General features: G+C 31.9%; 1 protein-coding gene across 1 annotated transcript; it reads right to left on the reverse strand.

Annotated features, from left to right (window-relative positions):
- Nucleotides 1-12,022: 12,022 nt before the first annotated feature.
- On the reverse strand, nucleotides 12,023-13,922 carry LOC130665382 (CCR4-NOT transcription complex subunit 6-like-B). The gene is made up of 5 exons (XM_057465726.1): nucleotides 13,806-13,922; nucleotides 13,482-13,718; nucleotides 13,213-13,393; nucleotides 13,000-13,139; nucleotides 12,023-12,915 (listed from the first exon to the last, which is right to left on the reverse strand). Exons 1-5 carry the CDS (start codon nucleotides 13,882-13,884, stop codon nucleotides 12,875-12,877), a joined length of 678 nt encoding a protein of 225 aa, XP_057321709.1. The 5' UTR covers nucleotides 13,885-13,922; the 3' UTR covers nucleotides 12,023-12,874.
- Nucleotides 13,923-17,501: the final 3,579 nt, after the last annotated feature.

Raw genomic sequence — 17,501 nt, forward strand, 5'->3', positions numbered from 1 at the left:
CTAATGATATCAATTTCAATAACATTAACTAATTCTATCATATAGATATGGCGGGAACAAAATTTTCCTTATTCTCTTAATAATATAGATTAAATGTGGGGTCAAAACACATTCAAACGATTTATAATTTTTATGAAAAAAATATAAAATTCGAAAATTCCCGCTCAATCTCTTTGAAATTTCACTAGATGGCGGTTAGAGTTGGAAAAAAAATATGGCTCAACTTCCTTTTCCCTATTCTAGTAACCTGACGATCTCTTTACGTAGTTTACATGCTGATTCACTTGATTTTCCTACTCTGCGCGTTGTATAACGTTGATAGTTAACAAATCATACAATATACTAGTGGTGTTTAAATAAGTAAACAAGCAACTACTCAAATTGAATTTTTGAAATGGATCAAGATTCTGAATTTCATTCAAATTCAGCTAGTGAACTAGGGTGCTTAGTAAGAGCAGGTGATGGAGACAAAAATAGTAGTAAAAACGTGGTTTACTCTAAGATCATGACACGTGTGCACGCAGCCATAAAATTGGGAAACTCCGATCTTGTTAAACTTTTATTAAAACAAGAAAAGTATGCAGATACTCCTGTGCAATATTCTGGGCCACTTGGTGGTTACACTGTATTACATATTGCTTGTATGGAAGGTTGCCACCATCTTGTTAGATCGCTATTATTTGAATTCAGAGCTAACCCTAATAAAATGGCTTTAGATGGAGCTCGACCAATTACGTTGGCTGTTTTATTTGGACACAATGGAATTGTGAACTTACTCCTGGATGCTGGTGCTGATGCCAATGAGGTAATAAACGATGATCTTCAAATAAAGTATGAAAGTTGTTTTCCATCTCCAGAAGATGAGTGGTGTTGTGATTTTCGGTCCAAAATGTCTCTAGTGGCATATGCAATTCTCTACGATAACATTGAATTAGTAGATATTTTAATCCGACATAATGCTGATTTTAAAATAAGAAGTTGTTCGAATAGAACACTACTGATGTGTGCTGTTCATAAACACCAGGAACAAATTGTAAAATCCTTGGCTAAAATTATGAGTAAAGATGATATAAATGCTCGCGATAATGATGGCTTTACTGCTATCTATTACTTGGTGAAAATGGGTATATACAAGTGTAGATGTGCCGAGACTTCAATAAGTTTAGATGAAAAGAAATTGAGAATTATGTTAATTCTTTGCAGGCATGGAACTGATATAAATTATATGATAAACAGAGATCCAGCAACATTATTGATCAATATGGCCGCTCAACAAAGATTGTGTCTCATGGTAAAGGAATTATTATCTTTACCGACTTGCTTTGTGAATTCTAAACCTTTGTTTTATGTTTCGAGAAATGACAATAATCCAGAATATCCCCCAGATATGCACTGCTGTTGCAGACGGGCATTGCGTACCTGCAAAGAAATCACAATCCGATTGATTATACGTGACATACGAATTAGGCAAGGACTTGGTTTACCTGTTCTCAAAGAAGAGGTATTGGTTATGAAAGATCTAATTAAAGAACTACCTTTATTGAAAGAGAACTTAGACAAGCTAGAACCAATGTTCGATGAGATATTTAAAATGCTTAAGCTCTCATCGGTAACGTTCGGTGACCAAAGTATATCCATTTATGATATTTTAACTTCAAGTAAGAGAAAATTTGCACAACTAGTGAGTGATGAACGCTTTCATACAGCTCTAAAATCCTCGAAAAATACCATGGATAAATATTTTTTTCGAAGAATCGCGCTGCGACGTTATGAAACTATGAGACGAATGAAGATACTCAACGAATGTAAAAATGTATTGTATGATATAAGAGAGACTCTTCATTTTATACCATTTTACTGTATACTGGAAATCATCGACCATCTACCCTACAACGATTTTGAGAATTTCACTGTCGCATTTGGCTTGAGAGAAATCGAAGAAAACAACGAAACTGTACTATTTATATAGTACTAGCAGATCCCGCCCGAATCGCGGGCAATAAAAATGTATAAATTCAAATGCCGAAACTAGGAAAATTTCTATGTAAATATTTTATCGTTTAAATAAAATCATAAAATTAATTATGACTATTTTATAATTTATTTATGTTCAAACAAAAAATAGCCCCATCACCAAAATGATATATTTTATGTAAAAAATTCTCAGGTTTCAGAAAAAAATATCAAATGTGAAGTAAAAATTGTCGCAAGGCCAGAAAAATCACTTTTTTCACTTAATTAAAGTTTTGAGAGTCTTCCATTACCCATGCAGGAGCTGGCAGAGTTGAACGAAGGGCCCTCCTTGGCTCAGCACTGGGGAACCTAGCTTTGGCCGACTCAATGATTACCCGAGCTTAGGTCAAGACTAGGTTAACCTGCATTGATCATTCAATGGCAACCCACACTTGGGCCAGGACTGGGTAACCTAGCCTTGGCCGAACCAACGATTACCCGAATTTAAGCCAAGACTAGGTTCCCCTGCCTTGATCATTCAATGGCAAGCCAGATTTGGACCAAGGTAGGATTATCCAAGTTCGGCTATACCTATAGTTCCCCATCCTTGGGCCAGAATTGGTTAACCCACGTTTTTTATTAATTATTCAATTAACTCATTGTTATGGTTTTTTAAATTAATACTTTTTTATTTTTGAATTAAAATAAGTTTTAATTAATAAATATTATAATATTGCGATTAAAATTATTTACTACTAATAATTGAAATATTTTTTAGTTCGTTGTTATTTGCAATCAACAACCGTAATTTTATAATTTTAGTCATAAAAATTAATTTAAGTAAGAAATAACTCATGAATTTTTATAATAAATGTTATTTTTTATATTGGTGGTAGAGCAAGACAATTCAACTGGGTTCTTGATAAATAATCAATTAAATTTAATACATTTTATTTTTAAAAATTATGTAATTATAATAAAAATAATACGAAATTATTATTTTTTTTCTTAATCGAAAATATTTATTTACTTGCTCTTTATATTTCATAAAACCAAGTGGTTGTAGTAAAATGAATAAGTACAACATATAAAAGTTTCAGTTCAACATTAGTAGGTTCGTCCAGTAGCTACCGTTCAAACCTAGCGATCAGAAGGACGGCAGTTCGCGCCCAGAGCCCAACAGAATTTTCACCGAGTTTTTTCACGTCATTTACCTCACTTAAGAACCGTTTTCAGATAATTTTGTCCAAGCTTTTCTCTGAGATAAAAACCCTAAACGCTAAATAAAGACACAGACCCGATGCTTTACTCTATGAACTAGCGAAGTGCACTTCAATTTTTTGACAACTTCCATTTGTTTACGAGAAAAGCTTGGACGAAGTTTCCATTTTTACTGTACAAGTGCAACAAAGATAGTACCGTGTATCCACTTGAGTGCGAATAGAGAAACAAATGAAAACGCGTCTTAAATAGTTTAAACGTTAATGATCACAAACTCTATTAGGATAATAATAATAAAATTTTTTTTATATTAAATTTATTTGTTTTGTCGATGCATGGGACAAGTCTGGCAAGCAGAAACCGAATTTCTATCAGATTTTGACGTTTTGAGGTTCTAGGAAGCTATCTTGACTAATTTCACGATGATGTCCGAGTGTATGTATGTGTGTACGTACGTACGTATACGTATGTATGTATGTAAATATTTATAACTCTTGAACGGATGAACCGATTTTGACCTTTGAGGTGTCATTCGACGCGGCTTGTTAATATCTAAAAGCTGTGAGGAATTGAGCTCAATCGGTAGGGTGCGTTCGAAGATATTTCGAAAATAAAATTTTTTCAAAAATGTTTTATTTGGATAACTTTTAATTTGCTTGATGGATTGATTTCAAAATCTAATCAGCTCTGAAACTTTATAAGCCGCGTCGAATGCCACCTCAACCATCAAAATCGGTTCATTCGTTCAAGAGAAACCGTTGACGAAAGAATTAAAAAAAAAAATTTTTTTTTGATTTTTTTGAAGTTTCTCAAAAACACGCTAGTGTACATATGAGTGACCAGTGTATGAGTTACCTACACTATAATATGTTTGTATGCTGGGTATATATATAAATGTATATTGGGATTCGGCTTTTCCGTACGAGATGACACTGCCATTTACGCTTCTCACGAGTGTTTATATTCATGCCTGTTTCAATGTATAACAATTCCACCTCTTACTCATTTGAAAATCTGGTCAAGAGCCATGACGTGAAATCCTAGAATGATGAAATGACGTCACGTGTCCTCAACAATCTTCCTTCAATTCTTCTCTTTCTCTATTTTCTCTCTGACTGCATCAGTCACAAACCTTTTCTTTTTCGTTCGTAGGGGCGGAAATTCTACATTGTCGACTGTTCAATAATACAGCATATTTATAATATGTTTTCGGCATTTTTGCAGCATCAAACCGTTCTACCTGGAAAAAAAAATTTATATATAATTATATAAAATTTTATTTAGTTATATATAATTTTATAAATTATATATAACTTTATAAAGTGATATATACACTAACTGTCATGAAAAAAAAAGAATAAAAAAACTGGCTGTCGCCTGATATCGATCTCGAGTCCTAATTATTACAAGTCTGATTTGGAAACCACAGTGCAAATCACTTACTTGACGAATGATGTTAATTATATTAATCTGCATACAAATAAACTTAAGAAAATTAAAGACATCAATTTTTCCGGATAATTATTTTCACCTACATATTTTTGTTTGAATTTGAAACGTGTGAAATAATAGAATAAATTTAAAAAATTTACACTTTGCACATTTTCGATGATTTTAAATGCAGAAGCGAACAAAAAATTAAACTAAATTTTTTGCAATTTCCTATTATATTTATGCTGATATATTTGGCAAAAATTGCAGGATAACTATGCCCCGACTAGAAATTACTATGGGAATGCCCACTGCATGTATCTGGCCCCAATTGGGTCCCAATGGGAAATTCCCAAGAGGGAAATCCCCATGAGGGCCCAATCAGAACCCAATCGGGAAATCCCAAACAAAAATAAAATAGATTATGGTCGATATTTCCCAATTGGGGCCTGAGCGGGACCTAAGTGGGACAACCCAACGTGAAAATAAACAAATTATCGTAATTTTTCCCAATTGGGTTCTGTGTGGGGCCTAATTGGGAAATCCCAACGTAAACTTTAAAAAAATATTGTAATTTTTCCCAATTGGGTTCTGTGTGGGGCCCAAGTGGGAAATCCCAACGTGGAAATAAAAAAAATTAATGCACTATTTCCCTATTGGGTTCTGTGTGGGGCCTAAGTGGGAAATCCCAACGTAAACTTTAAAAAAATATTGTAATTTTTCCCAATTGGGTTCTGTGTGGGACCCAAGTGGGAAATCCCAAGGTCAAATTAAAAAAAATATTGTCATTTTTCCCCATTGGGCCCTGTGTGGGGCCTGATTGGGAAATCCCGACGTTAAAATAAAAAAAAATTTTTCACTTTTTTTAGGGGGTATTCCATTTTAGCCGTTTAAAATAAAATTTTTTTTTTAACGGCAGCTGAAAACTCTTCTATGCACTCCGAATACCATTTTTTGGTTTTATCGTCTGTTATTCTTTGGTATCATAATAAATATACTATTTACACTCACGCGATTACATACGTGGGTCAGCGCAGTGGATAACATCAAAGACTTCAAATCGGAAGGATGCAGGTTCGAGCCCAACAGTCGCCGGGATTTTTTCATTAATTTAAATCATGTACACTTCTTCTAAATAATGCTCCTAGTACATTAAATTACAATTCGGATTTAATTACAATTATCTTTCTTTTTTTTCATTTTAATATTTTTTCTAACAGGGATGCCCTAGTGGGATCTCTTGGAGATTTCCCTATTGGGGCACAAGTGGGATTTCCCTATTGGGGCACAAGTGGGATTTCCCCATTGGGGTACAAGTGGGATTTCCCCATTGGGGCACAAGTAGGATTTCCCCATTGGGGCACAAGTGGGATTTCCCCATTGGGGCCCAATAGGTCTTTGCGTGACATCCCTATGTACGGCCCCAATTGGGAATCCTAACGGGGGCCCAAGTGGTCGCACCTAAAAATTTCTAGTCGGGTGGTATTATTACCAAAGAAATACGATTTTATTATCGTAAAATTATCGTATTATTACTGTTTTTATATAGTATTTTTTCGGTAAAACTTCGGCGTTTTTATAGTAATATTACTGTAGTAATCTGGTAACACTACAGCTTAAGTACAGTAAATATACTGCATAATTATAGTTAAAAAACTGGCCAATCTTAACGATATATCGTTAAACCTACCAGAGTTTGGAATCTTTGATAGATCACACAAAAGACTCGTGATGAAGAAATCACTGAAGAAGTTGAAAGCTAAGGAAAGACTTGATAAAATCGTTGATTATCAAACAATTGATGCTGTAGATTTAACGTATTTATATGTATTTATGGCCTTTTTCCAGTTTTTGGCGGTTATTGTTTTTGGTGTTGAGTATATTATCGGACGTCATCGCTGCCCAAACAATGAAAAAAAAATATCCGCCGACTTGAAAAAATGTGTGTTATTATTAAGTGCAGTTGCGTGTGCTCGGCTTCACAAATTTGATCACTTGGGTCGTCTTTCGGACACAAGATTTAACTATAATTTACTTCAATTAAATATTTTATCAACTTTCAGCTTAGACAATTTGTGAGTGTGAAATCAACCATTTGACTATCGGCTATTTTTTCGATAATAATATTTATCAAAGTAAGCGTTTACATAATTTTTGTAAAATCAATTAAAAATTAGAAAAATTGTGATTAATTAATAAAAACCAAAAATAATGTGAAAGTACATTTTTTTATTATTTCTTTAATCCTCTGTCATAAATATTATTGTTATTAATTTTTTTCAGTTATTGTTAATATGTGAGGTTGGCTTTTTTTGCTGATCGATTACTTTGAAAGTTATAATGGAGGGTCTAGGTCTCAGTCACGTGAATGAAGAAATGGAGATGCGTTAAACTAAAAGCTCAAACATGTTACACTATTGATTACATTATTTTTTGTAATTATAATTATAAGAATTGATCGAAAATATTTTTTTTTTCTTTGTCAGCTTTCGAAAAGTAAGTATATGGTAAAAACATATAATCACCGAAATTTTGGGATCAAAATTGCAAGATTAAGCGGTCGCTCAATATTTTTAAAAGCTTTGAACAAAAAAAAAAAAAACCGGACATAAATTCTTTTCAAATTTTTTTATGCTAAGGCATACGCTACACGGAGAGAAAAATATCGCCAGAATGACTATCCAATGTATCCTCAAATGACGTATCGTCAGAATAACGATTCGTATACCTAATTTAGGAATACTCACATATTAATTTAATAATCTATAGTATCGTTAAAATAAAGATACTTATTTGGGTTAGGTTAAGTATTCGTTTATTTAATTTAAAAACACGACGAATAGCCTTTGTAACGATATGTAGTTTCGTTGATATAAGTATCTGTATCGCCAGCGTGAGGATCCGTATAGCTAAATTGGCTATACGTATCATCGTTCTCGGTTGCCGGATGCCTAAATACAGAGTTTGCGCAATAGTCATGTCAGCGATTCATAAAATGCCTAAAATAAGGATACGGATCGTCATTTTGACGATCCACTGTGAGGATACTCTGTATAGCTGAATTGGCTATACGGCGTATCGTTAAGTAAGATGACTATACAGCGTATAGCCAGAATAGCGATACGTATACTTAATCTGGCGATATTTTTCTCTTCGTGTACTATTTGAACAGAAAGTTATTTTATAAGAATTATATCTTAAAATATCATTTTCAAGTGGTTTCTATTCATTGTTATCTCAAGGCTAATTATTGCATCAAATTTATTCGACAGAGATTACATCAGTAATTTGATGTTCAATTGATGGTTGTGAAGTTCGTTACTGCGAAGTGAACAGAAGTAAATTTAGCCTCGAATTACTCTTAGGGTATGAAGAAGAAGATAGTCATTATTGTGTCGACGATAATTATTTTGACGATGAATTGACTTCAATAGATTTGTAAGCTTTAAAAAAAAAAATATTCATGATAATTTACGAGTTATAAAACGCAGTATTAGTTTCTGTATAATTCAATACTGTTAGAAGTAATTATTTAGCTCGAAGGCCATAGTCAGAAGCAAGAAGAACTGGCAATCCGTAGAACTAAAAGCAAATACATGTAATACTATTGATCGTCACACATTTCAATTTGAGTTTATTTTTCAACTATTGCACTGAGAGAAAAGTCAATAGTCATTTCAACTAAAAAGACTTCAACTATTAAAAATTAGTTATTGGTACTAATGCTTTAGTATGGCTAACTATTCAGTAGTTGCTTACACTAAAAAAAAATTAATTAAAGCAACTGAAATTTTTCAGTCTCCGAAATTTATTTTTCCAAGAATTATTTTTTCCAAAAAATTTTTTTTCTTAAGTTATTTAAAAAACTTCAGTTGTTAAAAATATTTTGAAAATATAAATAAAAATTTATATCGATTATTTAAGATAAATTGGAATACTTAAACTACACTGTCATACAAAAATTTTTGATTTAAGCATAAAAATATGGTGACTTGAGAAAAAAAATGTTGATTCAAGATAAAAATTGTAAGATAATTATTTACTTGGTGCTAGAAAATTTTGATGTTCCGAATCGTTAAAAAAACTGTTCTTGAATCAAGCTAATAAGGTTCTTCATTTGTACGTTATGAAAACCTCAATGCGTCTTTCAAATTTTAGTTTCTCTACACTGTACAATATTATTGGACTCAGTGTAGAGTGAATGTCTTTGTAAAAATTGTGGTGTGAAAATTACACTAAGTATCGTATTAAATTTCATAAAAAGTAATTTTTTATTCAAATTTAAAATTAGAAAAAATTTTTATGGAAAATTGAGATTTTTTTTTCTGGTATAGATGAAGGACTTACAAAAAGAAAAAAAATTTTAAACATCGATTTGCTGCTGAGTTCCAACGTTTTGTCCGTTCGCACGCGTGGAAAATGACGCTCTTTTTCATTTTTTATGCTTCAATAATTTTTATCCTAGCAACTCTATTGACCGTAGAGACATCCACCAGAGTTAATTTTGTTTGTTATTAAATCTTAAACACGAAGATACTTATTTGTCTTGATAATTTCTTAATAGTTTCCAAGATGTTTCATTTTACATCTAATATATTATAAAAAAGCGACCACTGAATTTGGGTCAATTTTTTGTTTTGTATATTTTGAGAATTTGAAAAAAAAAATATTTTAAATCGGTTCATACCTACCGAAAATATAATCTTGCACTATTTTTCGGATTTGTTTTACTAACTTTCAGAATATACTTCTACATCTGCTGATAGGCCATGGATGTCCTATGAAGTGCCTAAAGAGTCGGGGCCATCATGTAAGTAAAAATGAACAAAATATTATTTCGTTATAATGAAAAAATGATTACTATTATATCAAATAAATAACGAATTTTCCTATCTGTTTCAGGTATATTTTCGGTGATGAGTTACATGGTTCTTAGTAGCTCATTTGTGGCACCGGAAATGTATCCGTATTGCTCTAAAGAATACCTTGACTGGGGAACCCGTGGGCAGAGCATCATAGATGAAATCAATTACTATGAATACAATGTGATCTGCCTTCAGGAGGTCGAGCTCGAGGTGGTTCTCCAATTCTATTCGCCGACACTGAAAGCTAAAGGGTATGACGGCGTATTTGCCTCGAAATCTCGGGCAAAAACAATGTCAGATGCCAAACGGCGGCTTGTACACGGTTGAGCGATTTTTTGGAAGACCAGAAAGTATGTTTTAAATTTATAATTTTAATTTAAACAATTAATAATGTTGTGTTGGCTTATAGTTATATTTATTAATCATTTCTGTATTTTTTTTTTCAGGTTTACACTGGTATCCCAACAGTTAATCGAGTTCAACCAATTGGCTATCAAGAACAACGCAGGTTGTAAAGACATGCTCAATCGGATGATGACTCGTGATAACATTGGGCTGTTCGCCGTGCTGAAAACCACAGCCGCAGCATGGCAAGCCGGTAAGTTTTTGTGATTTTGAAAATTCGTAGCATTTTCAATGAATTCACTATTATTATAACTTAATAAGACACTAATTTACTCTTTAGGTCTTCCAGAAAACTCATCAGATGTGGAGCAGCTGATATTAGTGGCAAATACACATTTGCACTGGAATCCGGAGTTTTGCGACGTCAAAGTTTTGCAGGCAATGATGCTCGCCAGAGAAATAGAAAGAATGTTGGAAACAGTGAGTTCCGTATCCGAACAGGCAGATAATAAGACATTCGCTTCTTCTGACAAAAAACTATTGCTCTGTGGAGATTTCAACTCCAAAACAGATTCTGGTAAGTTCAATTTCAAAAATATTAAGAATTTAATATTAATTACCAGGGTGTCCTGAATTATTAATATTTACGCTTTTGCTTTTTCCAGGTGTGTATGAGTTTTTAACACAAGGTCAGCTCACTATAGATCATCCGGATTTTCGAAATTTGGATTACAAAAAAGCCGTAAATACAATTTTTGGAAATCCGGAATCTGCCGAAGTAGCCCAACATTCGCTGCATCTTTCATCGGCCTGTCCTGAAGAATATATGCCGTATACAAATTATACGTGAGTAAATCAATAAAATTATCTCTATGTTAATTTTTTTAAATAAATAAAATAATTGTTTGTTTTTCTTCAGGTATGACTTCAGGGCGATGATCGATTTTGTTTTTTATGGAACACAAATCTGTTTCACGTTTATTTTCGGTGATGAGTTACATGATTCTTAGTAGCTCATACGTGGCACCCGAAATGCGTCTGTATTGCCCTAAAGCATACCTTGACTAGGAAACCCGTGGGCAAAGCATCATAGATGAAATCAATGACTTTGAATGCAATGTAATCTGCCTTCAGGAGGTCAAGCTTGACGTGTTTCTCCAATTCTTTTCGCCGATACTGAAAGCTAAAGGTTTTGACGGCGTTTTTGCCCCGAAATCTCGGGCAAAAACAATGTCAGATGCCAAACGGCAGCTTATAGACGGTTGCGTAATTTTCTTTATTAGCAGTAAATTAATTTTTACGCAGTAAATAATATCAAAATATTAAAAATTATCTTTACATTTGAAGTCATAAGTGTTGACTAGGTTAGAATCTTAAATCATAGACTTTATGTGATTTTAGTGACGTGGATATTTTTTTTAATGGCACATAAATTTCAAGTAGGGCAGAGCGGGGCTAGTTGATCATAGGGGCAAGTTGTGAAAAACAAGGATTACAGGAGAAGAACATATTGCATGATTATCAATTGCCATCCGGTGCTCAGACTAATTAACAGAAAGCTTTGATTTTTTTGCGTAATAAAAAAACAGGTCTTCAGAATTTTTCTTCTATACTCCTATACAAATACTATTTTGTGATCACGTAAGTATTTAAAAATAATTTAATTATTCCTCTTTCGATTCTGTATGGTTATTTATTATTAACTGTTATCATTTTTTAATAATTTAACTTTTACTTTCTTGGCTTATTTGGGGCTAGTTGAGCAAGGCGCGCTCAATGCATCAAATGCGTGCCGAGCGTTGGTCTAACAATGTATATATTGAACCTATATACACAATTAAATATTTATAGGTTTCATATCAATGAAGTCTGATCAGATCTTATCATACATAGACTTATGTATAACTACATGTAAGTTTATATCAGTCATGTCTGATCAGATCTAATTATATAGAGACTCATATATAATTTTATGTATAACCATGGATAATCATATATAATTCCATATATGATTATATATGATCTCATATATAATCATATATAATCGGATAAAATCATTTTTCATCGGGATTGGAATCATTCCTATGCTACATTGGAATTATTACAATTTCCATGAAGCTGCTTCCAATTGAAGGTAGTAAGGTTAATATTAAAATAAGGTTTTATAATTAAAAAATTAGGTTATTTAATTAATAATAAATATTTTTTATTGATTTAAAAAATTTTTAAATAAAACAATAAATGTTAATGTTAACTTATTTTAACATGGGTCAGTTTTATTAGAAAAATATAATAATTAAATTATTTATTGAAAATACACTTAATTTATATTTTATTGTAAGTAAAATTATGAATTATGAATTATTAATGCAGAGAAAGTTAACAATAATCTAAATTGAAAATATTAAATCCAGCGCTTTGGAATATACATTTTTCCGTCTGCAGCAGTGACGATACGTGTGGTAGAATAACATTTTAAATCAGAATACAATAGACAATGATACTTTTCAAATAATACTTGAGTTTCGTATGATTGATAATGTTCATTAAAATAATATTCATTGATATAAGTAGTAATTAAGATTAATATATGTACAGATTATATTGGACGTATATACTTTATAGTAGCGCTTAATATTTAAACTGTTCACGCTATACAGCATGGGACTCAGTATTATTCTAGCATGGCTTTGATTACTATGCTACAAAGTAATATTTACCAGTCGCATGATTATTATGTAGCATAGTAAATATTAACAGAAGAATGGTAATCATTCCTGTACTACATAGTATCGATTCCTATGCTTAAAAAAATAGGACTAGTTACCATGTAGAATAGTAATTATTACCATTCTCTTCTCTCCGTGCAGGAGTTGAATATTTATCTGCCAGAGTGTGTTTCTGAACACGCCCGTAGTGGTACTTTGGAAAAAATTTTAGTCCGCGTCTTTATTCCAGGCGAATAAATTTGTCACTCAGTTTATTAGGACCGGTGTGCAGCCGACGAAAAAGAGTAAGATGTAGTACCTTTTACAACCACGTAATCGATGACTGACTCTTCAAGTTACCATCTTGAAATGTACCACCAGTGGAAAGTGATCTGGAATAAAAATTATAAATTATCAGAAAATGATCAATATAGGAAAATGATATTATTTTAAACAAAAAAAATTATTCAACTTACCCGATGGGATGTGCCGATTAGGGCAGCCCACTATTATGTTATCTTGGAACCACTGATCAGGTATAGGACCATAGAATCCTATTGGTCTCAGATTTGATGTTCCATAAAAAACAAAATCGATCATCGCCCTGAAGTCATACCTGAAGAAAAACAAACAATTATTTTATTTATTTAAAAAAATTAACATAGGGATAATTTTATTGATTTACTCACGTATAATTTGTATACGGCATATATTCTTCAGGACAGGCCGATGAAAGATGCAGCGAATGTTGGGCTACTTCGGCAGATTCCGGATTTCCAAAAATTGTATTTACGGCTTTTTTGTAATCCAAATTTCGAAACTCCGGATGATCTATAGTGAGCTGACCTTGTGTTAAAAACTCATACACACCTGGAAAAAGCAAAAGAGTAAATATTAATAATTCAGGACACCCTGGTAATTAATATTAAATTCTTAATATTTTTGAAATTGAACTCACCAGAATCTGTTTTGGAGTTGAAATCTCCACAGAGCAATAGTTTGATGTCAGAAGAAGCGAATGTCTTATTATCTGCCTGTTCGGATACGGAACTCACTGTTTCCAACATTCTTTCTATTTCTCTGGCGAGCATCATTGCCTGCAAAACTTTGACGTCGCAAAACTCCGGATTCCAGTGCAAATGTGTATTTGCCACTAATATTAGCTGCTCCACATCTGATGAGTTTTCTGGAAGACCTAAAGAGTAAATTAGTGTCTTATTAAGTTATAATAATAGTGAATTAATTGAAAATGCTACGAATTTTCAAAATCACAAAAACTTACCGGCTTGCCATGCTGCGGCTGTGGTTTTCAGCACGGCGAACAGCCCAATGTTATCACGAGTCATCACCCGATTGAGCATGTCTTTACAACCTGCGTTGTTCTTGATAGCCAATTGGTTGAACTCGATCAACTGTTGGGATACCAGTGTAAACCTGAAAAAAAAAATACAGAAATGATTAATAAATATAACTATAAGCCAACACAACATTATTAATTGTTTAAATTAAAATTATAAATTAAAAACATACTTTCTGGTCTTCCAAAAAATCGCACAACCGTCTACAAGCCGCCGTTTGGTATCTGACATTGTTCTTGCCCGAGATTTTGGGGCAAAAATGCCGTTATACCCTTTAGTTTCCAGCTGCGGCAAAAAGAATCCAAGAAATGCCTCCAGCTCGACTTCCTGAAGGCAGATCACATCGCATTCATAGTCATTAATTTCATTTATGATGCTCTGCCCACGGGTTTCCCAGTCGAGGTATTCTTTAGGGCAATACGGATACATTTTTGGTGCCGCGTATGAGCTACTAAGAACGTTGTAACTCATCACCGAAAATGTACCTGAAAAAGATAGAAAAATTCATCATTTATTTGATATAATAGTTACACGGAAAATAAATTGTAATAGTGGCAACAACAACTGGAGTTCCATTTACCACAGGCTGTAGTATGATATGCGATAACTCCAAGTTGAGTTATCGCTTATATTTATTGAGTTATTAACAACAATCTAAAATTCTTTATTATGTTTATATTTTTTGTTAATAAAAAATTGAAATTTTGATAATAAATAAAAAAAATAAATAACACATCTTGCTCAAAATTTGATTCCACATCGAATGAGCTATCACTTATATTTTTGCCACAATTCTGAAGATTTTTTACCGCAAATTCACACGGGATTTTTACCAAAATCTTCGTAACAATGTAACATTGTCATGGTTACCATTCTAGCATAGGAATTAGAACTATTTTTTTCTCTCCATGTTTTCAAAAAAAATATATATCAAAATTATCAAAAAAGATGAAATAGAAATTTTATCCAAAAACATAAAAGCCAATTTTTTTCCAACTTTTAAGGCTGGGCCGCACCTAACGAAATCTCGAATTTAAGAATTCTAATTATTTATTAAATAATTATGATAACAGCAATTTTCTTAGCTTCCGATTAAAAGCAGAAGACGAACTTCCTCGAAGGATTTTCATCATCCGAGTCCCATAAATATTCCAAAAATAATTAGAATTCTTAAATTCAAGATTTCGTTAGGTACGGCCGAGCCTTAAAGGCAAAAAAACTGTCAAAATCTTTATTTTTTGTTCTCACGAGATTTTTTTTTATCATACATGCGCCGTAAGAACATGCAGAATAAAAAAATCTTCCGTTTCACTGAGATATTGATAATCAATTATTTAATTTTCAATAAATTGTCAGATGATTATTTATGAGACGCTGTAATAAACGATTAACCCCAAAATGGCGAAATAGCGGGAACCCGTCCTTCTGTAGTACTCTCAACGCCCGCCTGGAGTATTTGTTACTGCAATGTGCAGTAGAATTAACCGCAAAATAGGAGTAAATTTAACTTATTAACTTCCCGATGAAAAAAGATTTTATACAATTGTATAAAATTATATACAAAAAATGGCCCGATCCAATTGTATACAACTGCATAAAAATTGTATACAATTCTATACAAAATGTATACAAGTCTATATAATTATATACAATTTTATACAATTCTATATAATTATATACAATTCTATATAATTGCAATATATAGAATTGTATACAATTTGTATAGAATTGTATACAATTTCTATACAAATTGTATACAATTGGATCGGGCCATTTTTTCTATCCAATTATATATCGTCTATATATAATTATATATAGTCTATATATAATTATGTATAGTCTATATATAATTGTATAAAATCTTTTCTCATCGGGTTAGTAAAATTTGACGCATATTTAGTAAGTGTTATCATTTATGGGATATTTTTAACTACAAAAATATTTGCTGCAATCTTGTAGTAAATGATACTACATATTATTTTCCGTGTATCATTTTGCTATTATAAAAAAATAATATTTTGTTCATTTTTACTTACACGATGGCCCCGATTCTTCCACGACTGGCGTTGAATAGAACATCCATGGCCTCTTAGCAGGTGGAGAAGTATATTCTGAAAGTTAGTAAAAAAAATATGAATAATGGTGCAAAATCATAATTTCGGTAGGTATGAACCAATCAAAATTTGTTTTGAATTCTCAAGATATCCCAAACAAAAATTTGACCTAAATTCAGCGGCCGCTTTAACTGTTTTTATATAATAAAATTAGATGTAAAATGAAATATCTCGAAAACTATTAAGAAACTATCAAGATAAATAAGTATCTTCGCGTTTAGAATTTAATAAAAAACAAAATGAGTCTTGGCGGATATCTCTACGATGAATAGAGTTGCTGAGATAAAAATTATTGAAGCGCAAAAAACGAAAAAGCGCGTCATTTTGCACGCGTGCGAATAAACAACGGCTGTAATCTAACAACAAATCGATGATTAAATTTTTTTTTCTTTCTGTAAGTAAATCATCCATTTATACCAGAAAAAAATTTTACTTTTCGAAAAAATTTTTTTAAATTTCAATTTAAATTCTTGAAATTAGTCATAATAGCTTCCTAGAACCTCAAAACGTCAAGATCTGTTAGAAATTCACAGAAAAAAAAATTAACTTGATTGAAGTGAAATATTTTTGAACCAAGGTACTAGTTTGAAAAATTCCATTTTTTTTGCTTCAAGAATTTATTTCTTGGCTCAAGAAGTTTCAGGATTTTTAAATCAAGATTTGTATATGCTTGGTTCAAAAGTATATTTTTTTTCACACAATAAATCTAACTCTCAAACCAAGTAACAGATTTACTTGAGTGAAGTGAACATTTTGACGCCAGGTGGCGCCTCGATGGGAACAGCGTACTTGCTTGTTTTTCTCGGTCAGATGTATCCCAAGCGGCACAAAAAAAAATTGTTGACTTTAGGTTAAATTTAAAACGACAATTTGTTATCATGAATTTAAGTTAACCAATTGTTGACTTAAATTCAACAAAAACTCAAAATTTTTTTTGTGCCGCTTGGGATATAGTTAGTTTTGAAGTGTATGTTCACAATTTGAACATCAAATCATTAATCTCGCCGTTGATAATTATTTTTGCTTAATGTATATGCATATGAACAAATTTCGGTATCATAATACTTAAAGTAGTAAATAATTACTGTGTTCAAACTTTAAAGATTTTCACAGTAAATGTATTTAATTGTCAATGCTTATTTACTGGGTAACCTCAAATTCTCTATTATTGAAAATGTGGCCATTAAACAAAAATATTATTTAAATTTTTAGTACAAATAAATTTTTTTTTAAATAAAAATATGCATTAAACTTCCAAATCAAAAATTAGTATAAGTAACCATTGTAGTAATAAACTGATTAATAATTTTTAAAAATATATTTGTATATTTCTGAATCGAATAAAATAACATCCTGATCCAAAAAATGCGCCATACTCAAACTAAGTCAGTATCATCCTGAGTCAATGTTATCGGCCTCAAACCAAGAGAAAAAAATTCTTGGGAGGAATAAATATGCATCTTGTTTGAAAGCAAAAAATGCTTCTTTTAAGACTAAAATTTTTGA

Source organism: Microplitis mediator, chromosome 3, assembly GCF_029852145.1.
Source record: "Microplitis mediator isolate UGA2020A chromosome 3, iyMicMedi2.1, whole genome shotgun sequence".
Classification (NCBI taxonomy): domain Eukaryota; kingdom Metazoa; phylum Arthropoda; class Insecta; order Hymenoptera; family Braconidae; genus Microplitis; species Microplitis mediator.

Bases quoted from the DNA above. Each gene is read 5' to 3' on its own strand.
- LOC130665382 (XM_057465726.1), bottom strand. From the start codon at position 13,884: ATGCTCAATCGGGTGATGACTCGTGATAACATTGGGCTGTTCGCCGTG. The intron at 13,394-13,481 runs GTGAGTTCAATT...TGCTTTTTCCAG, and splicing joins CAACTCCAAAACAGATTCTG to GTGTGTATGAGTTTTTAACA. The intron at 13,140-13,212 runs GTGAGTAAATCA...GTTTTTCTTCAG, and splicing joins ATGCCGTATACAAATTATAC to GTATGACTTCAGGGCGATGA.